A 27576-nucleotide genomic window follows, 5' to 3' on the forward strand; every position below is an offset into this window, starting at 1 on the left:
TGAAAGCCTGAGCAGTGGCAATTACCAAATCAACTCCAAGGCCTCCAAAATTTACGACACTACACTCTAGGGTGTCTCGATGCGCACAACCTTTACGCCACCCCCCCCCCCCCATCCCTCGCATACTTGAAGTGTGCACAATACTGTATGCAACCGCTCATGTCGAAGTCTCCGGACAGATTGCTCGCCCTTCCATAGCCACAAGACAAAGCCATACCTGCCACAGCCATCGATGCCGAGTGACCTCGGCGGTGCGCTGCAGTACATCCAATTCTACACTGACGAAATTGGGAAACCATCATCCTTAAAAATGAATATTACTATTCTTGATGAGGAGCATTCTGCTCTTCAGTCTTCAATCTTCAATCACAGTCTATCGTCAATATAACAAACAGGGATATACCAAAGTATAAAGTAACGGCACTCCCGACAACGTTCCGCAGCAGTCTCCCACGGTCTGAACTATACCACATTATGAAGCATCAATCACGATGCTATCGTTATAACATCCATGACGTCACGTAAGTGTTTGTTGGAGAAGCCTGCTGCTGGTGGATAGTGTATATGCTCGCAGGCATATTGCCAGGTGGCGATCCCAACAATCTAAAATGTTTCTCGACAATATCAGCATGTAATGAATATATGCCTACAACAAAGTTTGGATATAATGAGGGTATTTTCATGGCAAGTGCAACTTTGTTATAACAAGCTTCGACAGTATATGAATGTTGTGTGTCATACTTGAAAAATGGAGCTATATATACATGTACAGTCGCGGACAGAATATTACGGACCATGAAATCTAAGAAAAAGCTGAATATCTCCGCAACCTCACAACGCAATCTGGTATTTGCATTTTGGACCTCGACTAGAATATGCTAACAACGTTGTCGTGGGCAGTTTTACTGGTTACTGCTACAGGCTGCTCGGGAATTGAACGTTTGCAGAGATCCCGTGGTCCATTTTATTCTGTCTGCGACTGTACATATATTACACACAAAGAAAAAATAAAAATAAATGAATGCCTTAAGCACTTACTCACAATGGCAGCGTGCCTTCATTAATTCCGTACTCTGTATCTACATTGTACCCAGCATCTGCTTGGCTTCATACGTTGCATAGTAAATTTGTAATAATTCAATACTGCAATATGTGGCTAACTAAAAGCAAATCAAAATTCTCGTTTTCATGAAGTTATTTTGAATCAATCAACGAGTCTTATTTTCTCTGAAATAGAGAGGACACCAAGGACCTCTGTCAAGCTTGCAAGGTTGACAGAGGTCCTGCCTCCTTTTAACTTGGCAATACAGCAGACTAACAACAAAAGAATTTTGCACACAAACATTCGAGGACAAGAGAATAGAAAACACTAGGTAAAAACAGCTCTACTCACTGCAGTACAAAATAGCAACACACTATTGTAAAGAAATGAACAATATAATTATAAAATTCATGTGGTATCATCACATAAACTTGTTCAGAAATTGTTTAATAACAATACTTGAATGCTCAAAAGGGTCAAGCATTTCCTTTTGACTAAAATGCTATTTTAAAGCCACTTAAAATCAAATAGAATTCAAACTTTATGGCTTTTGTTGATTCCAAAGGGCACAAGACAGGAGCCAGAAATGGCTCATAAAAAATATTTATAAGGCATGAATAGTGACAATGTGCCCTCCCTTGATATTTGCAGGTCTCTGTACACATTTTGTAAATGCTTCAGTGTCCATGACAGGAGCACCACAGAGGCTAGCCTACAAATTCCTTCCTGTAACTATTCATTCAAGAATAAGAACATATAAATATAAATAAATAACCTGCAAAAGCGTCCAACTGCAGTCGGCACTTCACCCGCTTCTACACCTTTCCTTTGGTTCGACACGCGAAAAGTCCCTTCAATGATGTGTATTCCTGCAACCACTTCATGTCCGCATATGAATGTTCCACATGAACGTGTTCATAAGGTCTTTCCCACTGTGTGGAATTGTCCCTAAGCCAACCAGTCAAGCTCTCAGTCTGGCACACCACTGCGCATGTCAAGGGAACATCCTTCTGTGTGGAAACATCTCTTGTCCAGCACGAGGTGCCCAACGTCTTCCGTGGCATCTGGATTTCCACGCCCTGCACATGAGGAACAAAGCACTGGCCTACGTTGCACACTGTGTGTACAACTGTGTTAAACTGTCTATGGAACTTGAGCTGTGAACACTGCATCTGGGTAACATTGCCATCTGTGCCTGGGATATCTCCACCTAGATTACTGTTGCCCAAATGACTAATTTGGGTCTTCAAGGCTATCAAGCCCTAGTGCAAGTAATGTCAACCTCTTGAAATAATAGAGCTCAAGGACAAGAATTATGCTACTTGCCCCAGGCGATGTTTAAAAATTCCATAAAATTTAAAAATTATCACCCCATATAACTGGTTATAACAGAGCATGCACCCAAGCCAGCACAGTGGTTAAATCGGCTTTTTCAGAGATGGCACAACACTGTCTGTGCAATACAGCAGTGCATTGAATAAAATGGTCTATACATCAACTCTACACAGCACCACATCTTCTTTCAATGCTTTCAATTGTCTGTAATTGTCCATCACATGCAGGAAGTTTCCATAACTTTCACTTTCTGCCTTTCCAAGTTTAGTCATGGTGAACTCAGGATTTAAATAGTAACCCAAGCCGAATTAAGTTCTTTGGCTTGACACTTGCAAATTAAAACTTGCACTAAGGCTGGCAAATTCGATTTGGCAATGCAATCATTCACCTACCCCATAACTGTAGCCAAGATCCAGTGTTGGCACTGGATGTGTAAATGTCGGCCTTCCACGAACGAAGTGCTCAGAGCACACCTGAAAGCAGTAAATACATGCAATCTGTATGCAACGCTGAGAATATTAACGGATGTATGATTACAGCCAACTCATGTTCATTGAAACTCCTCAAGAACATGCATTTTGTCTGAAATATCAGAAATGTTGGTTATATGTAATTTACACAAAACATTATCGAAAACAAAACAATGAGTTGCTGATACGATGATTTACAATTGAAGGTTTTACTTAATTCAAACATAATAGTGTTCCTCTTTCCAAGGGCAGGGGAACGCAGTGATTAATTGCTCCTGACAGGACATAATAAGCTAATCTGTACAGTGGGTGTGTCAAAATGAACAACAGGATCTGTGGAAATGGCAAGTTTCTGAGCAGTTTCTAACTGCAGTTTGTAAAACTGTACGATAAACTGTCTGCATGCACTAGCACAAACACGAAATTCGCATACGAGGGCATGTATATTCAGCATTTAAAACCCGTGGGATCACAAACCTTTGATGTCAACTGTGTATCGATGACTGCTAAGGAACCGGTCATCAATAAAGCGACTAGGTAGTTTGCTGTTGTGTCAAAAACAACACATTTATCTTTTTTGAAATGTATTTTATTCCACAGATGCTTGGTTTATTCAGAGAATTTACATTCTGCATGGTTTGTGAGAGACCCATTAGTGCAGTGCTCCAAGTATATTTTAGTCCTTTGGGCTTCCTTGCTGTGAATCCAATGAACAAGTGTTTTTGTGTACTGTCCCATCTTCCCTGTTAATGTGACCGCAGTGGCTGGGGAACCTCGGACACTACAAATGAAGATTGACTGCCCCAAGTAGTTTGAATTCAATTAGCGCAATCAATGAAGAAGATCAACTGTATCGCCACAGCAAACAGCAAAAGTGCATTTACCCAACTGCTATTGATGAACTCATCATCTGGTAGGCGCAATGCTGCAATCCATTTGTCACGCCACTTGCGATAGGACGGGAAGCGATGAAAGTCGTAGACACCGCACCTGCACTTGCCCCTGAGCACTTTGTGTTTATAACACCATTCCTTCATTAAACGCCAGCGTGTTTCGTGATTGTTGCCGCAGCCGATCACTGCACAGCTCTGGTTGAACCGGGTGGTCTTTACCTTTTTGGCTAGCGACTTGTGCCCGCATGCACCTGTACGCACAGCGCGCAGAAAAATGGGCATACTGCAAATTAATGTGCATCACCCAAAACTCATAGAGTGGACTCTAGTCATCATGAGTGAACCAACTGACTTACCAGCGTCACGCACATAAACCATGTCCACATTGACTGGAATTCCTTTATCATGAAGCAGAGAAAGCATCGACAAACAAAATGTTCCTTTCCTGATCCACAAATGGCAGCACAGGTTTACACTTTGTTTTCACATTTTCCAGATACAAATCCCGCACATAAGCTCACCTACTACAGCTTAGTTACACAGCTTCTGGCTCTTGAACTCAGTGTGTTCTGCCACTGAACAAGCTACATGACATTTCAAAAGAGGTGCCTAGTAAGTGAAGCCAAGTGCAGCCTTTGTCAAAATATTAATGCTGGTGTGCCTAGGCCTGAAGCAGGTGCAAGGCAGCACCAAGGAAAATGATCAGACCCAGAATTAGCTTAGGCCAGGATTATTGAGGTGAGGTTCTGCAGGGACAGTGGTGGCCATTTTGAAGTATTTCCTTATTTCTGCATGTGAATCAAGCACCCGGCTGACATGCAATAGTATAAACAAATATTTTGACATGTACATTGCACTTATATAGGCACATATATAGAGGTTGTGCTAAATCATATATTGCCACAGTGATAATTTCGGGGGTTGTCAGAACCACCAACCCTAACCCTGGTTATGGCCCTGGAGGTACCTAGTGTTGGTGTTGACAAGCACCCACAGGGGGCGGCAGCGGCGGGGGGGGGGGGGGGGGGGGGTCACACTGTCTGTTGAGCAGTAAGTGTGCTGTTTGCTGTTTAATTTCCTTGAATATCTCTGCTGTCCAATGTCCCCTGTCTCAATGCTTGGTTGAAAGGTTGTCAAATTACTGTCATTGCCATGCAAGCTCTACAAACATCCTGCAGCTTGTGCCTTGAGCTGCAAACCGCTTTTCTTTGCCACTGTAGCTGTTAATGGTTCTTCAGCATCTTGATCTTTCCGTTCACAGAATGCCAAAAATCTGTCACATCGTCAAGGCTGAAGTAGACGTAAAACAGGCCATTTTCTGAACCAACACCTGAATCCTGGCCTGCAGTGTGTGAAACACTGTGCCATAATCGGCATTACCTTCACACGCTACTCGTTGCTATTTGTGGTCATCCCTGTGCTCTGTCATTCAAAATTGTCTTCTTCGTCAGGCCAGCTGCCAATGTAAAAAAGGAATGGTTTGGAGATTGTAGCTCGAAATGCAAGCAGTGAGATACTTGTGGCACTCCCTTAGTAACAGTGGTACAGTGACAGTCATTCAACTAGGCGCCGAGACAAGCACCATCGGAGGGAAGAAAGGGACAAGAAAAACTGGTAACATGAGCAGCACACTTGCTATTCACACAGCAGCTGTGGATGCACAATTGCAAGAGCGGATACCTCCTCATCCTCAGTTACCCCCTGCCTAAAAGCGTGCCAACAATCAAAGTGCCCTGGCATGACCCTCTGACCACACAGGGTGTGGGCGAGCCAGCCCGTGCATTTTTTACAAAGGCTGTACAGGCAACTCGATTGGAAGAGACAGAGTCCCATACAAAGCTGTGGCAGCTTGGCTGTGCGGCTGTCCACTTTAAGCACAGAAGGAGAGGCATGCAAATATAAGCGTGAAAGACGCAGCATCTAGCATCCACAAGTTCATAGACCAAAGAGTCAGGACAATAGCCAGACAGCGGGCGCGCAGCCCTGTCAAATAAAGAATGTGAAACTACGAGCATCATTGACAAACTGCACCGTTGGCAACCGGGGCACCCTGGTGCAAGGATGACACCATGGATGAGACCGTCCCGGTGCAGTTTGTCAAATGAGCCTATGCACTCGTAACACAACTTGCAGCATGTCTACTCGACGTCCTGTTACATTCGTCTTGCTCAAAATTTCTTTAGAGGGAGGCAATGACTCCATATCACACTCTAGAGCTTTCTGTAGAACCACAGGTGTGGCACAATGCAGCCATAAATTATCGATATGAATGCTCCTAGACACTTTCTTTGATTGTCTGTTTTTTTCTAGTTTTACACGAATTTGACGATAAGAACAGATGGGAGAGGCACCTGTTGAACCTATATGAATGAAATCTGTCATATGGTCATATGGAAGCTGACATATGTTTTCCACAAAAATTGATCAAAACCATGAAATATCAAAAACTAAAAAAAAAAATGACAAGTAGAGTTTATACCATGTCCCCTACTCGAGCCCATCACAGCATGGTTATCAGGGACAGTCTCCACAGGGACTGGGATCGGCCCCAGTTCAGTGAACAGCAATGTTATGGTGGTCAGAAGGGGAGGTAGGAGCATCACAGCAGGGGGCCATGTTTAATGAAGTTTTCTCCCTCCCTCTCAAGAAAGAAACAATAATGGATAAACATTTAACACACCAAACACGTGCTCTTCACCTGGGTGTAAGCTCATGTGAGCCATTGTCCACGTCTATTAGAGTGCTCGGAAAAAGTAATGTCGCACGCGAGCTGACTAGAGGCTTACTTTATTCATCCAGTTTGTAATAGGTGTATCAGTGACACTTCTGGTTCGAACACATTTAGTGATCTTTACCGTGCACATGCCTGACAATCTGGAGGAAGGTTTCTTTTTGACGTAGTTGATATCATTTAATAATTGTTATTTAGTAATTGTTATTAAATAATTACTCAGTAATTAATTTACTGCATAACAGACTATGCAGCACAAAGAATGACCAGGAACACCAGATGTCTGTTCAAGTGCTGCCAGGGGAGGAGTACTTCACCCATCTGATGAACTGCAGACATTTATTGCAAACACGGAAGGCTTGGTTATGTACAGCTTCAGCAAACTAAAAACAAATAGCATACTGTACTTGATTTCTGTATTGACTAGAAATAAACTCGCACCAGTTCGCTGCACATAACACTGGAAAGATAACATTATTATTCACAGCCTCATCAACTTTTATGCAACAACAACGCTGCATTTTCTTGTAAAAGCAGAGAACAAGGCAAGAGAAGGCGAATGGCAGCGAATGTGCTATTTGAAGCTTTGTCGCATTACGTGAATGTGACTGTACATATGCTTTGTTCCGATTGGGATTTCGAACTGCTTATTGCGTGACATTCGTGATATGCGAAAATAATCACGCAGTCTTTCAACTCTCTGGACACTGTGTTTGTATGTGTAAAGGCCATATATGCGTTAAAACATTTAAAGATGGTGCTGCCCTTTTGTAAATGTGCACATTTTCTCAGCAGCTCAGAAAATGTCAGCCGTCTCAGATCGGAGTGCCCCCCACCCCGACGGCAGCATTGTGGTCATCTTTCTTGCCGAGTTCCATTTATTATTTGCATCTGGTCGTTAAGTGCTGCTTATTACTGTTACGGGTACGCATCTAACTAACACCATGAGTGGAAAGCCAACGTCAAATATGCCTACAATATTGCCCATAGTGCCAAAATGCCGGCCTATTGGCAACAAGCACACCCAGCTCGCCATGCAAGTACGGCTATCCAGATAGCAACAACAGAGGCGCCACTAATGGCATGATCTACTGTTACGTTCTGTGGCCACCAATGCTTCCACCACCCCTTCTAGCCACCAGAGCAATGCCTATTTTTCTTGTAGTACATGCAAATTCACAGCACAGAAACAGACGAGAATGACAACTTAAAACAAGGACAAGCAATTGTCCTCATTTACATTCTTCTCACCCTTCTTTGTTTCTGCGCTGCGAGTTTGCATTGTAGATTGCTGACTAGCCAAGACATATTTTGTAGACAAGGCAAAATTGTACTTTTCTTCCTCGCAAGCCTTGCCAATTTGGGAACATAATATCAGACTCTGCGAAGATTCTGCAAACATTAGTCACAAAATTTTTTTATTTCTTCCAGAAACAACAAATTTCATCCAGATCAGTTGATCAGCTGGGGCAGGCTAATCAATTGACGTAGGACCAGAGCTGAGGCTTGGGAGGTTGTACATGGTTACTTCAGGAGCCTTTGCTCAAAATTGCCTTACTAAACCTCTTAGCTGACATAAAAATTGAGGATTACCCGAGAATGCTATGTGGCATCATTAAAGATAATGCATGTCTTCATACTGGTTACAATAAAATTTCAGGCTGTTGTAAGCAGCTGTAACCACACAGTAAGTATGAAGAATAAGTATGCTGTAAAGAAATAAATAGCTGGCCATCTGTTAGAATGCCTGTTTTACTCCAACTTCCCCTCTGCTGTTGTTTCCCAGTTTGATGCTCTGCACACGTTTACCCTTACACTCGACGACACAGTGAGTCTCGCACACTAGTAATAGTGAATAGCCCTGCAAATCTAACAATGAACAGTATTTTGCTTTTCGAACTGTATCAGTAACATCATCAACGCTAGCCAGTGCGTAAGAGTCCCGTTTAGTGTGCTTGTCGAGATCTCCGCATTCAACACAGAACTGCAAAATGCCATTATTTTTGCGAGCAAGTACAACAGGTGCGGTGTTGTAGCAGACCACTACACGATGGTGTAATTACGCCAACGGTTAGCATCTTACGTGCTTGTTTGGCAACAACAGCACAAGAGTGATGATGTGGGCTTTTTGGTTGATCATCTTGGAATGGCATGATGTGTCGCACTGCGAGGACGGAAGAAGAAACGAAATACAGACACAAGGTTCAACCTCAACAACAAAATTTAATTCTGGGATCGGTTTAAGATGCAAATAAAGAAAAGCAAAAAAAAAGATATATACTGAGTAGTGCATTGCAGATGTAGCAATCTCTCTGGGCATGGGCAAATAAGGCGATTCTTTAGAAAGAAACTTTTTTTCGATGAACTTTTGATGAATTTGTTTAATGAACGCTTGGGAGAGTACAGAAACAAACAGAAAAATGCATCAGGCGATGGTTTTCTAGCTTTTCACTACATGCATGCATGCTTCCCTCTTGTAGAAGATACCACTATTGTTGACAGAAATAAATCTAAGATTGTAAGGTTAATCATAAGAAATGATTACATCTTTGCCACTGACCAACGCATCAGTCAACCTTCCTTGGCATTGTTCACCAAGGCACTGGTTTATTTGTGCATGCCAAGACGTGGCTACATCTGCAATGCATTACTCAGGTTTCCTTGACTTTTGTTTTTTGACGTTGTTTCATCCTTCTTTGTAGCATATAAGATCTGAAATCACTGTGCACATTGGTCTTGTTTGCGTATAAGTATATAACCAATCCCGAAATAACATTTTGTTGTTGGAAGTAAGCGCTCATGCCTATGCTTCATTCCTTTTCACATCCTTGTTCTTGCAGCGCCACACTTCATGCGATTCCAAAACAACAGCATGCTCTCGTACAGTGTACTGGACGTACAGATGGGTGGTTCCTCCTCGACATATGATGCTCAAGCAAATCAGTACCGTGAAGCTGTGCGCTGTCGGCAAACAGAGCATTGCATTATTCAAGAATGGAAGAAAGGGACATTTGTCCAGAAGGTCTACCTCTCGCCGACTCAGTTTCTGGCGGGCTTGAGGTCATGGCAAGGAGTTCACCACTTTCAACATTCATCCACACAGTGCCAAGGCGGTCATTGTCTGCACCTGGAACAAGGTCGGCAAGCAAGCCGTAAAAACGGGGACTTCGTACACCTGCCGTACATCAGAAGTGATGTGTAGCCAAAAGTCAATGGTGCCTGCCAGCTTTAGGCTTCTTTTCAGGTTTCGCAAGGGAGCTTCAGCCCAGGAGTGGAGTGGGAGGGATGTGCCACCAAAGCAGCATAGAATGCTCTTTCCACTCTACTGTCCTAGATTTAGCCACCCTTCACGCCACATCATGCAACAGGCAGTATGCCACACTATTGAAGAATAGGGTCGTAGAGAGCCGCTTCGAAAGCACAGAACATTCAAAAGTGTCTTAATAACCACCAGCATCATCACGCGTCCACAGTGCCAGGTAACAGATAAGCAATTGGTCTAGTGAAGTAGTCTCTAGCCAGGCAAGAAATTATGGGCCAAATTTGAGGATCCCTTCACGATCACAGAATGCATGGGGGAGAACAGCTGGCATGTTGGTGCCCAGATCAAAAAAAAGTTTGGTCAGGCGATGAAAAGATGACTTCGCTGTCCTTATGCACCATCTAAAGAACAGTGTCTGCTGACAAACGTGATGCTGTTGTGCGCCGAGTTTTATAAAATGCAGTGCGAACAAGCGTGGTGAAGTCATACCACAAGCTTAGGAAGACGGGGTGGAAAGAAGAAAATGTGAAACAGAAAAGGATGCAATTCACAGGGTCTGGCCTTCGGGGTCTTCCTTTTACAATACATACCAAATTGTAGTAGTGTCTCTAGTTTGATGGAGAACCTCATTAAAGACAGCATTGCGGCATGAGGATGCAATGGTGTAAAAGCTATTACCTTAATGACAGTATGAAATCTGACTACAAGTGCTCACTAATGTACATACAACGTAAACAGCCTGCCTGCAACCCACATGAGCAATGAAACAACAGTTGAAAAAACTGAAAATGAGAAGACTCTTGAAGTTCTTTCTGCCTAAGTGATGACCAGACTACAGGCAGACGCCATACACTTAGATGGCATTGACATAGAGCAGCAACCATACCACCACTGCAAGTTAAGTGAATCATGTGATGACAGTTATGTCTCCATGCTCTGCAGACACAGAAACCAGTGCTGACACAAAGATGATTTGTTCAGACTGCCACAATTCTGTTGCCTGCTCCTAAGTTCACACATTATATGTAAATCCTATGGTTGAAAGGGTCTTCTCTGTCCACCACAGTGGATGTAGAAGTAGTGCTGGCTAATGCTCCCACAGCCAACCTGCACGCATGCACATGCACACACCCCCGCACAACAACACCCAAGAAAGCACAAGGAAGAATGGCTCCTGTGTCAGCTTAACTCGTAAAGCACCACACACATAATTTGAAAGATGTGGGTTCGGCTCCAGCCAGCACCAAATTGTCTTTTAGTCCACCTTTCATTTCCCTTTTCCTTACCATTTTTTTCTGGCTTTGTTGCCTACTTTCGTCGTATGGTTGCAACTAACAAAAAAAGAAAAGCCCTCAGATCCCCTTTATTTACCTCGCTCGCAGACGATTCTCATAGCATAAAAAGATTTGCCTTACGATTTTGGAAACTCCTCCGTCTGAACACCATACTGCTTGCACTCACACTGTTGTTACATAACTTTTGAACAACACCATCCTCTGTTTCCCAACTTGCAGGGAACGCTGAAGAAGCTAAACAAGCTGTGCGGTTATAGAAGTCTCACCCAACGCATTTACCAGTGCAGTTGTTTTTGATCTGCAATGCTTTGTACAGAATAACCACTTCATACATTACAACAGCATCTTGGGGACTTGAGGCTGCGTCCAATAATGCAAGTGGTGTGCTGTGGCTGCTGTAGTCACAGAAACGTATCTGATCCACTTGTTGCATGCTAAAGAGGTTCAGATGTGCGAAGCCTTGCATGAAATAATTATGTCAAATTTTGTGACGTAAATGTAATGACTTCACTTTAAATCAAATCACTTGACACATACCCATATCTTTCATTCGTATGTGACGCACCATGTGAGCAGTGAACAAAGTCTCGCTATAGCCTTTGTAGCATTGCCCGATATGAATTAGAGGATACAGCCCTATACATAGCAGCAGCCAGCATAACTCCTAGGAACGGCTTCTTGCATATTGTTTTTACTTATATTCACTTCATGCTGAGAAGGGGCACTGTACGAAAAACTATGCCTTTTTCTTCAGGTCTTTTAACACAGAAGTACTGCCTTTCCAATTCCTTGTAGTCCAGAAATATACTCTCCAAATTAGTTGAAGATAGTTCAATCAGTTGCCCTCTTACAAGAGGTGCTTAGATGAAAAAAGAATGTGAGGACACCAAGCACTTCTTATGGGTTGTGAATGTGAAAGCATTAATGTCCACTTGAACACCGCTGAGTGGTCCTTTGAGTTGCGAACCCCTTGCGGGCAAGTGAGCACGTTGAGACATCTGCTGCGTTTTGATTTGGGATTACTGAGGCGCAGTTAGATGCAGGCAAGAGCTTGTATGGACAATTTAACGCGTGGATAACACAGGCTTCCGAGAGAGAGAGCGACGTAGCGTCGATGCCTTCTCCCCTCACGCAACACCTGGGGCGATGGTGCCCCTTTTCACCCGCTCTGCTCTGTCGAGGCGCGCTCGTGCTGTGGCATCACAGCCAATGGGAACTCCACTGATGCACGCTCATGACGCGGTATCACAGTCAATGAGAATTTAGCCTGCCACAGATGCCAGATGCTGGCTTTTTTGCTCAATGAGCCATTTGGTGGTTTTGCATCAAATCAGTTACATTTCACGCACTGCTTCTTTCAGTTTTGCTTCACGACATGCAAAGATCTGGTATTTGCAGAGTGGATAATCTTAGAGTTGTAGACTAGTGGCTGGCATGCTGAGTTAGCACGTAGCAGCTTGAGAATTAAATTCTGAGATGAGGTGTGAATGCTTTTCTGCAATTCAGCCTGCAACTAGTCTCCCTTGTGGTCCATGCCAGACATCAATAATCTTGCATGCAAGAATATCTGCAACAAACACCACGCCTCCTAAATGTCTCCTGCATATGTCACATGAACGCTGGTGACAAATGCTCACAGGAAGATAGAGGCTAGAATTGAACAGTGCTCGAACAAGAAACCCATCCTTGGAGCTCAGTTTCAACAAGCAACCTTGGATTGTCTTTGTCTGCTATGACAAAGAGAATTCCATTTGACAAAATGACTCAGTGACACCCCTCATTCGACCTGTGATTAAAATTGGCAAGCAGCTAGTAGCCAACGGGTGAGCAACCAGCACTTTGAATGGCAGCGACCAGCTTGGCTTTGTTGTTCTCACCTTGGTCAAGTGCAATAGGCCGGTCGCTAGTTTGACAACTCTTTCCGGATTGCGTGTGATGAGCCTGCAAAATGGAAGGGGAACAAGCATCCTCTATCGAGTATTGTGGCACCTCACAGCCTCTACACTCCGGTCCATACTTAGCATGCAATACTGTAGAAGCTATGCAAGTAGTGCGGTCATAGAAGTCTCACTCTGTGCATTTCGCAGTGCAGTTCTTTTTGATCTGTAACACTTCGTGTGGAATGACAACTTCATATATAACAAATACAACTTCTTCGTGTAAGGAGCGAGCAGAAGGAAGACCAAGGGGCCCAATTACAGTTAGCGACCACCATATGAAGCAAACAGATAATAAAGCCTGGGATATCATTGGGGAAGTTATAAGTTGTTTTACTTGGAGTGCAGAATTGGCAAGTGTAGAAATGGTAGAGCAAAGCATGTGTAATACGGAGGTTTTGGGCTTGGCTCCCACCGGTGGCAAGTTATTTTCTCGTCCACTTTCACTTCCCTTCAGCTTATCATTTCTACACCTTCAACTAAAGACTACGAATAGCTTCCCCTGTGCTTTCCTTGGCTTCATTATCTGTCGGCTTTATTCGGTTTTTGATGTAAGGTTGCCCCACATAACGCATTATTTGTGCATCTTTGTGCTTGAAGCATGAGACATGCTATGTTTTCATCGTGAGCACAGCTGCCACAGCGGTGCGCTGTGGCAGCTGTGGAAGTTTGGATCTGCAATGTTTGGAAGTTTGGATCGAAGTTTGGATCTGCAATGATATTTACCTAATAATTAGGTCACATTTTGTGACACAGAGGTACAAGATACTTAATGTAAATCGGAAGCAGTCTCTATGCCCTAGTATACTACTCAAATATCATGCGCACGTTTGACATTCTTTCACCAAGTTTATTGAACAAGGGCTTCCCTGTTATCACAAAAGTGTTCAGAAAGACTTCAGAAAGCTTCAAAGGGTACACGCTGGCATCATGAGTGTCGACAGTCGCGTTGCAGGTGTTGCATGTCGGTGGTGCACAATACGAGACTGACTAAGGGGAAACTGTTGGCCTTAGTAAGCGTCCAGTGAATAATTAGATAAGATTGGCCTCATGTCGTCTGCTCAGACCACACAGTACTCATGCCAGCAGCTGAAGGCAGAATGCTGCCCTTGCTCCGCAACTATGTCGATTCAGCATAGCATTGAAGATGCATCCACTTCATCATTTTTAGCATCCAAACGCAGTCCACATCTCTGGAAACTCCCTAACCTTAGGGTACGCGCCCTAGAGTGCTTCGAGAGGCAGTACCATAGAGACGCCCTAGCCAATCCTCCACATGCAAGCCAACAATAGCCTAACAGCACGACGCTCTAGACGGCAGTACAAATGCACCACAAGTGTTTCTAAAATTACTCCGAGGCAGATCACAAGGTCGCTTATAGATTAGTTGGTTCTTCATTCTATGATATTTAACATGTCAAGTAACATGAGAAAATGGTGGCAAAACAGGTTTCAGTGATAAGAAAAACAGTTTAATTTTGCACTTAGACTATCAGTAATTATGTAGAGCAATGATCCTACTTTTTTGGCATAGAGTTACCCATGCAGTTTTTTAATGCTACACCAGATCCTACATAATACTAATTCCATCAGGGTACACAGCCATACCCGAATGTGCACTATTTGTGGGGAAGGAGCCGATGAAGCACCTGCTGCTGGCTGCTGGATGCTCTTCACTGACTGCTGCTGATGTGGGACCTGCATGCACCAACAAGTGTTCTCATGAGCCATGTGCAGACCTAGCACTGCAATAGTGTGTGCACCATAATATTGTAAGGTTCTACAATGCTTATCACAATATTATAAATATTTTATGTGCTGTATGTTTGCAATGAGCTTTCTGTGCTCAGGTTGGAAAAATCAATTCAGCACCCTTTGTAACATGAACTAAAAACAAGAAATTAGGGTAGAAACTCCCTACTTGGGAATTGTCAGACAGCGCATAGCATTCCTCGGGAAGTGCGTCCTGTCACCTGGCAACGGCACCTGGCAGTTTGTTTCACAACATGAACAAAAGCAGCCGAGATGCACCGTGTTGGACATAGACGACACCACTCGTTTTTTGCTACACACACGAATTTACCCAGACCTAGCCAAAGAATGCTACGCATTAAAATTATGAGGACACTGCACCGTGTGGAATAAGTTATGCGAAGCATTATAAATGACATATGCTATATCATCATCATTATCATCAGCCTGGTTACGCCCACTGCAGGGCAAAGGCCTCTCCCATACTTCTCCAACAACCCCGGTCATGTACTAATTGTGGCCATGTCGTCCCTGCAAACTTCTTAATCTCATCCGCCCACCTAACTTTCTGCCGGCCCCTGCTGCGCTTCCCTTCCCTTGGTATCCAGTCCGTAACCCTTAATGACCATCGGTTACCTTCCCTCCTCATTACATGTCCTGCCCATGCCCATTTCTTTTTCTTGATTTCAACTAAGATGTCATTAACTCGCGTTTGTTCCCTCACCCAATTTGCTCTTTTCTTATCCCTTAACGTTACACCCATCATTCTTCTTTCCATAGCTCGTTGCGTCGTCCTCAATTTAAGTAGAACCCTTTTCGTAAGCCTCCAGATTTCTGCCCCATACGTGAGTACTGGTAGGACACAGCTGTTATACACTTTCCTCTTGAGGGATAATGGCAGCCTGCAGTTCATGATCTAAGAATGCCTGCCAAACGCACCCCAGCCCATTCTTATTCTTCCGATTATTTCAGTCTCATGATCCGGATCCACGGTCACTACTTGTGTCACTACCTATTTTCATATGCTCTAAAACGAATTGCGGAGCACAGTTGATACTGAGCACATTGTCCTATCATCAAAACAGCCACTCATGCCTCTGCATGTTTTCTCTTTTGTCCAGTCATCAAAAGTTTTGGGATCTACTTTACTGCATACTTTCTCATTTCCAAGTCGTCATAAAGAGAGAGAGACAGAAACAGGCTGTTCACTGGGTTTCTCACTTTGATCACCAAATGGCCAGTTTCAATATCGACAACCCATCTTTAATGGTAGCATATGAAGGGCTTCTGTAGCCCAGGGTTTGTGATATTTCATCATGGACCTATTTCGCACCTTTCCCTTGGTCAAATAGGTGTATCATTATGGCCCTATTTTCTTCCACACTGATCTTTTCTGGAGATGCTGCCACTATAAACCTAAAAAAAAAAGAGAGGTCAGCTTGAAACATGGCCAGCTGATTTTTACACCATTGAATATATACAAACTAGCCAACACACCATGGTATTTTAATACAGCTACCTAGTTAAATGTTTTCTATGTAGTGCTAAACAATTATCAGCATGTACCCCATGTGCTGCGGAATATTTTCTAATTATTTAGATAAAGTGGACTTGGATGGTGCACAATGAGCACATTTGTGCCCCTAAAAAATTTGCCATGGGCTGATCCTTCAAATGTGCATTCTATTGAACTTTACCTTTGAGCAGCAAAGCTATCTGCTCATTCAAAATATGTTTTTTTTTTCACTTAAAAGTGGGCTAGGTTATTTATCAACAAGAGAAGCCTAATGTAGGCAGCAAATGACGGCAGCTTTGTTCCTGGTAGTGTGCTTATATTGTCATCCGTATCCAGGATGACACTTGCTCCCAATCTTTTGATCAGGGCTCCTTGATAACGGGTCATGCCATCACAGAGGCTTCAGCCGCGGTTCACATTCAGCAACAATGTTGAGAAGCGTACAGTGCACATTCGTGATGAAATGAGGGCAGCGTGGCAAACAATTTGGATGAAAATGAGTACGCATTACAAGCTCCTATTGTCTTTGTTGCTCGCGTTACCTTCAATTCACCATGGATACGTACCAACGTTTTTAAAATAGAGAACCGCCCACAACTCGAGCACCTTTAACTGTATTTGAAGCACACCTTCAGCTCTGGTGTCGCGAAGCAGCGCCTCTTGTCAACTCCATCGGCAAACTTTGCAGCTTCAATTCCAGTCACTCGTGCTTCTGAAGTTTCTGTTGTGTTTTCTCGCTGCTTCAAGGTATAGGATGGACACGTAGGAAATATTGTCGGCACAGAACCGGAACGAAGGCGCGGCACGGGCAATGCCGCTTCGAGCACCTGCCCCGTTCTTGGATCCGTGTATGTTGTCGTTCGTTCCAGGCAGGAGGAATGAAAGTGGTCCGCACACACCTGCACAGGCGAGAAACATGTGCCTGTGTGCCACTGCAACCATATCCAGAAACGTCTGCATGCCGTTCATGCACTACACGTGCATGGGGAGCAACCTACCTGTTGGTAGGTTGCTCCTTGCAACAAACCATTGCCCCCTGAACAGGCTTCAGGCCTGCACGTAACGTGATGTGACATTGACGTCACTACGAGCCGGCTGGGAGGGCCGCAAGCGCTTGCTGTGCGCTCGCCTCGCGAGAACTGATGTCACATAAAGGTTCCTCAACCGCCAGGTTTGCCCGATTTATCAGGGTAATTGTAATAATTAATACTACGAATAGAATTATGTATACATATTTATTGATCACAGCAGACGCTGTCTGTAAACGTATTTACCACTACAAATGTCCGTGGCTTAAATGGATGGCAGCAAATGATATCGCGCTGTAATATAGGCACATGCTGCCTTTATTACTGTGTACTATAATATCATAACTGACAGTCAAGAGAAGTCATTACACTGATAAGAGGCATGCACAGTAACAATACATGAAAATAGCCATTTGTTTATTTATGTATGCACTATAGGAGCCTCAGTATAATGACAGAAAGCAGAACATAGCACAATGCAATGCCAAAGCCATGCCAAATGTTAGAACACTAAAACCACTGACATTATAATTGTAGGTTAGACAAAAATATTATTTCATTCATTTATCAGATTGAAAAATGCTGCACTTCAAAGGCATCAAACAAAGCACACTGCATTTCAGAGTCAAAGACATGCGAAAGAAACACTGTCCAATAAACACACTGGTGGCCAAATTGTGGACTATAGTAGGATAAATAAGTGACAAAAATAACCACTTATTGCACTGCTACAGGTAGAGGCATGTATAAGAAATCCCAACACACAAACCTAATTGCACAATATCTGTGTGCACACTACACAAGAAAAGCACACAAAGCCACAAGTTATCACAAATAAGTCATTCGCCAACCACAGCAAGAACTCTCCGAGGTTTAGTTCAATGAGAAAAAAAGAAACATATCGCATTGAGATTCCGAAAACACTACGAGTTCAAATTACAAAACAACGAACTGCCATTTAAATCAAGGCTAGAAAATATGCACGACACAAACAAAAGAAGGCTCATTGCACTACAACAGGCAGAAGTTGGCCAAAGAAATCACATCAGAAAACTGCAATAAAATACCCACAGTGGAATTTAACACAATTAAATGTGCAAAGTACAAGGTATGGAAAATTACTTTTCAAGAAAGATTTGAGCTTTTCGGTTTGTTGCCCTCTGTTCCTTTCTACTCTTTAGATGATCGTTCCTTTGTTTGCACAAGTTGTTCGGCATTATGTTTGCTGCACAGTTTGCAACCAGTGTGACAAGGAGCTCGTATGCGTGCCCGTTTTCACATGCATCTATGTCCTCAAGCCTTGGCAGAGAGTCTAGAGTCAGTTGCCGAACGATACTCCGTTGGTTGGGCCCATGGAGAAACTGTGTGCAGGCACTTTATGTCACAAGCTTTGCAACTACAACCTCCGTGTACATGACTACTGCAATCACAAGGGCAGAGGAAAATTTGAAGCCACCTCGGTCCCGTAGTGCCTTCATCTATCCCAGTGTCTTTATCCATTTCGGTCTCATTTCCAGCAACAATCAAGTGCCCTCGGCAACTTTCACACTTTAGAACTTTCATTGTAGCATGCGCACAATACCCACCAACATAACTAATAACTGGCATTTGTGCTCTGAGCGCGTCAAGGTCATCGTTCCTAACATGAACACTAAAGGACGTGCCTACATCTCTGACACTGTTTGTTTCTTCGATCCCTCTGAGTTCATCAGTGCTCATCCTTGGGAGGGCATTTTGAAGGCGAATCCTGCCCCCTGTTTCACAGAGTTGTTGAACAGATATGTGGTACTGCCCACCTGCCATCTGCCGGTACCGTCTAAAACGACTCTCGAGAGGATCCGTTTGGACTTTCCCTAGTACGATGTACTTGAAGTGAAGCTCACTTATGCAGTACTTTACCAATTTTAACAAGGATTGAGCAGAGAGCCTTAGGACACTCAATGCCTCCTTGGTAAGGACTCCAGTGTCGTGCCCATAAAATTCCCAGACGTCGAGCCATGTAATCAAAGCATTTAGAAAAGCTACTTTTGGGTCACCTGTATGGTATGCCATGGGTTTTTCGCAACATTACGACGATGGAAGCCTTTATTCGGTGTCTTTACGTTGACAATACTCCACCAGCGAAGAATGTTTCTGATGGAATCTGCTGTTGCTGGCTCATGCTGAAGATTGGCTTCACCACTGCGAGCTGCCAGGGCTGTGGCTATGTGCAGATTATAAACCTGCAGTAGCAGCTTAACATTCTACCGTTCCAAGTCACTTGGATTAAGTGCCTTTGACGTCAAGCCATACCCAGACTTTAGCAGCAGAGATGACTCTTCATGCACATCTCTCAAATGCCTAAATGAGGCAGTCATTTCGAATTCAGGACGAACATCATTGTTTAAAAGCTCGAGGCATAGGTAGAAATTATTTATTATGCACATAAAGAGATGCACAGCATCTACCACGTAAAATAGTGGTCGATCTGGGTCTGCCGGATGTGGGTAAACATGACGAAGCATAGGCTTTGGCAAAAACGTCTTCATTGCCTTCCTGTTTAGCGAGTTATTGTCACAGACAACAGCTATGACCCTGTACCCAATCTCTTCTAAGCGTGAGATTACCTTCTTCAGTGTGGCATGAAGTTGGTCGCCCTGTACGGGTTTTACCAGAAGAATGTGTGCTAACTTTTCGGATGAGCCCAGCAGACTTTGAACCATAAATATGTGTACTGATGTGGCTGCCTCATTGGAATTCACTGCAGCACCACTTATGTTTTACCCTTGTAATCAAAACAAGGCTTGATATGAATTTCGTCAAGCATCAACGTCACGGTGTGTTCATGCGGCTGCAGGTGTTTAAATCTCTGGGAAGCACACTAAAGGAAAGTCGCATCGCAAGAATCAATTTCTGGGCACATTTGAACAGATGAGCACACTTTTCCTGATAGTGCTCGCATGGGGCAAGGTTAGTGTCTTGTTCTTCTCAAAAACTTACAGGCATACAGCGATATTGTGTGGAGAATGCATGCAAACACCATTACCTGTGTGCTGTACTGAATACGCTCTGCAGTAAGCTGTAGTAGCTATTCCTTCATAAACTTTACAGGCCCTCTCTTGTCTTCATTAGTGCTTCCTTCCAGTATGTCTAAAAGGGAATGTATTGTAAGCGACAGGTGGCAATAACTACAGTGCTCCTTAGACAGCATGCAAAGATTGTCCAAAATTTCCAACAAGGAGCTTACTTTGCGAACTGAGTCCAGTACAATATCGTTACGAAAGTTCTTGATCACGGAGCCTTGATAGCAGGCAGACACTTGAAGGTTTTCGAACACCATCAATGACGCCTTCAACCATGGTTCACGATCATCGGTGATGTTCAAAAACATCGTGCACTTTTCGTTATGGATCATAATCCATTTCACCGACACTGATACCACTTGCAAGCACGCCTCGAGTTCTTCAAGGGACGAAAAGTGGTCTCTCTCCTGCTCCGCTTCATGTGAAGCCAGTGACTCTTCGACAGCACAGGCCAGCTGGGAAGCTTCTAGTCGACTCCTCTTGGCATCAGGTGCTTCTCTTGTGCTGTTGTCCGGTGCTGAAAGGCACGAAGGACAGCCGGAAAAACTGTAGGCACAAATACACGGCGCAACCACGGTACTGGCAGTGCAACTGTAAGAACGTTTCCTGTTGTTGGATCCGTGTATGAAGTCGTGCTCTTGATGCATGAAGCGTGGAAATGATCTGTGCAAATTTTCAGCAACGTACAAACGTCTCGTAAACACCTGAGAAGCCACTTATTAAAATAACCTAATGCTCTCCCCTTTGTATAAGCGTGTTTACAGTCCATGTGGGCACAATAAATCTATCTGGGCTTCAGAAGTACCACAGTAAACGTGCTTAACAAGTACGAGCAACTAGGATCACACAACGGGACCACCAAGAATTCTTACCTTAGTGTAGGTCGTGGGCGCAAAGTCCTTTCTAGGAATGGCGCGTAGCCACTTCTTCAGAGTGTCATCGTCTTTAGGGAAAGAAAACACTTGTATCCTCTTCCCCGTATCGTAGTTGCCGGTGCATCCCGGCACACAACACTTATTTGGCATTTTAGTACCCACTGCACATCGCGCACGGAAACAAAATTGCTGCAAAACAACAAAGGGAACGATAAACGCGACTACACCGCTCCAGTCAAACCATAGAATAAAGATCAAACGGTCCGAGCGCAGGAGCGTGAAAGAACGAGCATGGAACGAGGACATATACATGTCGCTGACGCTGCGGCTTCTACTGGAAGTATCAGCCTGCCGGATATGACGTCAAAATTTTGGGCGCAGGCATGCGCGGGCCTGAAAGCTGTTCGGGGGGTAATGAATACAAACACGTAAGGCAGCGAGTTTTCTTACAACCTCAGCAAAGATCACGTGGGCTGAGAAGAAGAAATAGAGCCGTGAAAAGTGCCCTACCTTCGTGTACTTGGTCGGCACAAAATCCTTTTTTGATATCGCGCTAATCCATTTTTGCCGCAGGTTTTCTTCCTTCGGAAACGAAAACACTTGCACTTTCTTCCGTCCTTGGTAATAACATCCGGGCACACAACACTTGTTCGGCATATCCACGCATTAACAAACATATATATAAAAAAAGAAAAAACCGCGCAACACACAGAGACCCTTCTTCAACAGCACCACCACCGCGAACGAGTGTTGATAGGGGCAGTGTTGTCAGATGGCGCAGAGTGACATTGGCCATAGTCTGCACACATAGCTTATACTTTTGCCCATAGAGTTTCATACAATAAATAGTTTATTGTAAGAAACTATATGCCTATGTCTGTACCATTGCATGTGGCGTCACCTGCGTTGCTGGCGCTGCGCTCCTGCGCTTGGCTAAACCTGTCAAAGCTTTTGTCATGCTTACATATTTTCACTTTAAAACAACTTTAATACGCAGCTATATTTTTGAACAAAATACACTTTATTTTTCACTCGTTTTTTTATGCTAAATTCAAATTGCGTGTCCCCTTTGGGGTGTGCAAGTCGCAGAATGTATCAATGTGGCGCGAGATTTGAACCGACGAAGGTGCGCGTTTCGCAAGACGTGCGTAGGAAAAAACTTTATTGCTCAGAGAGTTTGGCGGTGGGCCGGTATCTTTATGTCTTGAGTCCTGGCCGCTTCACAAGATCGGCGCCCCTATTCCAGGGCACCGCTGAGTCTTGCTGCCTCGCAGGCGTGCTGCACAATTGCCCGTTTAGCTGCGAGCTCGCTGCTGGTGAGCAGACCCTCCCATTGTTCCGCACTTGGGTTATTTACTTTATGGAATGTGAAATTACGCTTGCATTCCCACGTGATGTGGTATAACGTGGGGGATGTCCCGCACCACGGACATGTATCCCTGTACTGGGTATTTAAGTCTCCTTCCTCTGTAGTGGTTAAGTATTTCTGAATTACGCTAAAAAATTTGCTTCTGAAATAAACGGTTGGCTCTGGAGCTTGCAGATCCACCATTACCCTTTCCTTTACTCAATTGGCCTACACCTCAGATCCCGCCTCCCATCCAGCATTCCTCGCCATCTGGAAGCTCTATGTCATCTTCGCCTGAACACCACCTATGGAAACGGCTTACGGTACCGCTTCGGTCAAGTGAAAAGTCCACACTGCAACAACTGTGGCTCAATTGAAACCGTGGGACATATTCTGTTTGGGTGTCGAGCGTATGCCGACGAGCGTGCGCTATGACATTGCATGCATTCACTTACACAGAGACCTTTCTTGTGTGTCTGTCTGTGCGCCTGTCTTGTGTGTCTGTCGGTGCGCCTGTCTTGTGTGTTCCTTCTTTGACCCCTGTTTTTGTGCGGTTACATGACGCATTCCAATATCGACCACCAACTTGCCCGCCTTTCCCTGTTAAAGACCTTTATCAGGCCCTTTAGCCTGCCTGACGCAACAGAGGCGTTGAACTTTTTATTTACAATCTCAGAAAACATTGGTCGACTCGAAAAACTTTAGTTCTACACTGTCACCTTCATGCACCTTTCACGCGGCGAATTCTGCCACCTTGTAGTAGGATGGTGTAAACACTGAAGGACTCTACCATTGCACGTGCCGTTGCCCATTAGTCATAAAACTCATTTTTTTTCTTATTCTTTTATTTTGCGCCTCTCTCCTTTCTTTCTCTCCCCAATTCACTTCCCGACGCTGAGTAGCATGTCAGCGATGTCTCTACGCCGGCCAAAATCTATGCCTTTCATAAAGGGTTATCTCACTCTCTCTCTCTCTGATTACGCCACAAGGGGTTTCACATCCCCTATCAGCGCCACTATCCTCTCACCTTTTCCGAAGCATGCCGGCAACTTCCGCGCTCACAACTTGACCGTGTCAACCGCCCCCTCCCCCCCCCGCTCCCTTCCAATTGGTTGAGTCTTCCCAGGATCCTCCGTGGCAATGCCTCCGTAATTTCGACACTTCTTCAAAGTGATTGTCTTTCAGAATGGATAGAAGCGTATGGCTTCGAGACATGAAGCGCTAGCCATCTAGAAGATGTTTACACTATAGCTTGACATAAGTCTAACTGCTTCTAGCCTGCTCAAGCTGTATAAATCTAGCTAGTAGCCAACTTGTGCTGTCTGGGATGTTTTATCTGTTAAAATGGCAAGCAGCAAGCTTAAAGTTTTTTCTTTTTTTTTTCGTTTGCGTTTCACAAAAACTACTGATGGAAAACTATATGCACAAGAATACACACGAGAGACACATGCTGCTTGTAGAGCAGGCAAAATAACTGTCTTCCAAGGCAATTGCAATAGAACAGCAGAATGAAATCTGATACTGCGGCTGCAATGGACGTGCAGTCACTGCGTGGCATAGAAACCACAGAACTGAATTTAATCCTAAGACATAAATACATGTCATGTGGAATTAGGAACACAATTTCAGCAGTCTGATCGCCAACAGTCGCACGTGAAGCAGTACGAATGAACCCGCGGAGCAGAATCGCCAGCAGTTTCCAACAGCACGACCTTGATGGGTCCCAATTCACTGCAATTGCAGTGCCGCCACAGCATTTTTCACAGGGCGAAATGGCCTTCACAATGGGGAATAGCCTTGAATTTTTTTTGTGTGTGTGTAATTGTGAGATTGCAGTCTCAATAAAACTTGTTGTCGGACTAGTTGGCAGACGCTTCATACAATGAAAACGACACAACACACTAAGGAAGAGACAGGCGAAAGGAAAGATTGAAGTCCATTGAAAGCGGGCAACGTAGCTAAACAAAGCTATCGCTCTAAAAAAACCTTTAGCAGACTTAACTGTAGCTGACGCCCACGTAATGTGAAGCATTCATTATTTGTAGGAGACAGAGGTATGAATAATGTAAACACTGTGTGTCAAATGCTTAGATTATATGCTGTAACGTTTATATTTATAATGCGCCAGACAGAATGTTTGGAATGGCAAGATATATGATTGAAATCAAACTGAAGCGCAGTAGTGCCAATGGCATATACTTAGTGGCTTCAGTATGCCTATCCAGTCGCTCCTGTGGCACACAATTTTAGACCGCACGGTCATCGGGATCGGCCCACTTAATTAAAAAGCGAGATACCCTGCCTGCCCACCCACAATAATGTGGTTGTATTCGGAGAAGAATGCTTTGCATTAAAACTGCTGTGATGTACAGTCGACCAAAAAAGTTTACGGACCACGGGATCTCAGAAAATTCAAAATATACCAGTAGCCTTTAAAAGCAGCCACTAAAATTGTGCATCACAATGTTGTTCGCATATGCCACAAAAGGCTGGAAATGGGAATAACAGGCTGCGTCTTGAGACTGAGGAGATATTCAGCTTTTGTGAGATCTCTTGGTCCGTAAACTTTTTTGGTCGACTGTACATGTCGCTTGGGCCCTCGGTTCTGATACAAGGTTGAGAACAGACCAGGCAAACTGGCCAAAGCATGTGAAAATTACCCCGCCTTCCATACTTACTGATGATGCTCCCTGAGCACAATACTGAAACTTCCTTCTGTGTGGAAACAGCCCAAATAAAAGAACACACAATAAAGTTTTCCATGCCACACTTGTACTGCTGCTGAGAGTCCTTCATGAATAGAAACCTCATCCACCTGACAGGTACAGCTAAGTTTAATACAATCTCTCTTAATATGGACTCTCCAGCCGGCTTAGCAATTTGGTAGGCTTTGTTCGGTTCACTCTTTTATTGACCTGGCTAAGTTTAACAGTTTTCCAAGGCCTCTTTAGGGCTGTCATAAAGGGAAATTTATAGTGAGGAGCAGAAAATTTAATGCGCAAGGTATGCAAACTGGAGTTAAATACTTCACCTGCCTCGCAAAATTGTCGCTGAACAAAATACAGGAGTGTCAAGGGTGTCTTTTTTTAGTCTACGACTGCAAGTAAATTTGATTAGTTCTGTTCTCATATTCGTGTGCATCTGCATTTTAGCCATGATTGCCTGTGGACAGTCCCTTGTCACTGAATACTAATTGCTGAAGCAGCAAACACTCTGTGCCAGTTATATTGGTGTGAGAATAGTCCATGCACTAGTTTTCATCAGCAGTAGCAAGATCATGACATATTCCACATCAACCACACATTTGTACAGTGAGCCTCCATTTACTCAAACTCGTACACATCAATATATCGACTATGTCCAGATTATGGCCTCCAAGATTGGGTGGCCACGTGCCTCTGAATCTCGAAAGCCATGGTCAGGTTCTAGCAGCACAGAGTAAGCCACTTTAGCTGGTGTTTCACCTCTTTATCTCGAAAGCTTTTACTGGCGGACACTGAATATCTTCAAACTTTTGACTATATTAGGAAATGCTGGTAAATGGGCGATTCTATTGATTGAGTAACCCTTAAAGGGGCCCTGAACCACATTTCTTTGAAGCCTCAAAAATGCCTTGGAACGAGTATGGTGCCTCCCAGAAAAATATTACCAAAATAATTTTTCAAAAAACCTAGTATGAACGAAGATACTTCAAGTGCGATATTTACCTTTCCTATTTGCCCTCAACATACTCCATTCTGAAGGAGCAAATGAGCACCGGTGGCGGTAGAGTAGTGATGTCGAGTCTACAGTGTTACGATGAGATGAGGCCCTAGATAAAGAAGTTTTAAAAACCTGTTTTATCTAGAGTCCTTACAATGAGAGGGCTCAATGCGGCACCCCATGGTGGTAATGCTCAATACGAAGCACTCAATAAAGCGCTTCGTATTGTAATAGAGCTCAATATGAACTCAATACGAAGCACGTCTGGCCAGGAGCGGCTGGGAGCAAGCATGCACTGACACGGGTCCCCTGTAGTTGCTAATCGCCATTCCTTGACAGGCGCGGCAGGCATAACATACATGTGGTCTGGGCTTAAGTCTATGCGCAGTTCTAGGCTAGTCGAGTGTTCCAGACTAATCGAAATTAGTGAGGCCCGATGACTATCACACAAATAAGCAGTGTAGCCGAAGTTTCATCCCCACGTGGGCAGGTGCGGCCGAGCCTGGGGAGATGACAGTTGGCTCATGCTTCTTGAGTGATGCGAGCTATTGGCCGACAGCAGCCATGTATGGGAATCTGCTATATGACGATGCGTGGCAGCCACCAGCTATCCCAAAATGAGTGAGGAGAAGGCTTCAGTTGAAAATAGCGTTTGAGAAAAACGCAACTTTGCGCTATGCTTGTGAGCACCACGTGCCCCACTCGCGCGCTGAATCTGGCCAAGATGTTCACATAGCGTGTGCTATCTGCAGAATGTGTTTTTCCACCAAGCTCGAGGAGGTGGTTCAGGACCCCTTTAAAACTAACTGCAATGAGTGTTGGCTAAGCTGCAGAGCTGGTAATTGCATAGTTTTCTTGTCGGCCGCCATTAAACAGTGCTTAGCAGACGATGCATACACCTGGTGGTTGTCACTATAATGCAAGTCCAAGCGTGCCACCTCTGAGATTCTCTAAGAGCACTGCAGGCATCCCCTTATCTCGGAGATCATGCCGTGGAGTTCCATGCTCTAGGCTATGCGCCACTTCTACCGAGCGGTAATGGCAGTGCTTTTTCAGTTCGAATGGCTATTTTTGTAAGCTTTTTGTGATGCCTATGCTCGTAGTTCAGAAGTCAAATTTTCCATGGAGGCTCCTATATACCCACACTACCTTTAACTAGGCTTCTTACGCAATCTAAAGTTTAGTTGCAGTTGGCCTTGCATGCCTCACATATGTGGAATGACTTCATGCTTGCAAATAATTTAAAATAATTAAATATGTTGGAATACTTCACAGCATAGTTTCTCATGTTCTCTCAAGTTGAATCGCAAAACAGCAACTCCAACAGC

At 44.1% G+C, this 27576-nt stretch overlaps 1 protein-coding gene across 4 annotated transcripts; it reads right to left on the reverse strand.

Annotated features, from left to right (window-relative positions):
* Positions 1-980: 980 nt before the first annotated feature.
* Positions 981-22094, reverse strand: LOC139049713 (52 kDa repressor of the inhibitor of the protein kinase-like). 4 transcript variants are annotated; one of them, XM_070525455.1, is made up of 8 exons: positions 21709-22093; positions 16863-17132; positions 14574-14663; positions 12906-12969; positions 9500-9598; positions 3732-3991; positions 2770-2850; positions 981-2121 (listed from the first exon to the last, which is right to left on the reverse strand). In XM_070525455.1, exons 1-8 carry the CDS (start codon positions 21853-21855, stop codon positions 1858-1860), a joined length of 1275 nt encoding a protein of 424 aa, XP_070381556.1. In that variant the 5' UTR covers positions 21856-22093; the 3' UTR covers positions 981-1857. The 4 variants fall into 4 exon arrangements, with proteins under 4 accessions (XP_070381556.1, XP_070381558.1, XP_070381555.1 ...); XM_070525454.1 differs by lacking the exon at positions 21709-22093 and adding an exon at positions 21196-21533 and having other exon boundaries at positions 1035-2121; XM_070525457.1 differs by lacking the exon at positions 16863-17132 and having other exon boundaries at positions 21709-22094.
* Between the last annotated feature and the right edge of the window lie 5482 nt (positions 22095-27576).

Source organism: Dermacentor albipictus, chromosome 9, assembly GCF_038994185.2.
Source record: "Dermacentor albipictus isolate Rhodes 1998 colony chromosome 9, USDA_Dalb.pri_finalv2, whole genome shotgun sequence".
Taxonomy (NCBI): domain Eukaryota; kingdom Metazoa; phylum Arthropoda; class Arachnida; order Ixodida; family Ixodidae; genus Dermacentor; species Dermacentor albipictus.

Coding starts and splice junctions, on each gene's coding strand:
- LOC139049713 (XM_070525454.1), bottom strand. CDS start 21,510: ATGTATATGTCCTCGTTCCATGCTCGTTCTTTCACGCTCCTGCGCTCG. Junction 17,133..21,195: donor CGCCCACGACCTACACTAAG/GTAAGAATTCTT, acceptor TCGCCTGTGCAG/GTGTGTGCGGACCACTTTCA. Junction 9,599..12,905: donor GCCTATTGCACTTGACCAAG/GTGAGAACAACA, acceptor ACCTTGTTCCAG/GTGCAGACAATGACCGCCTT.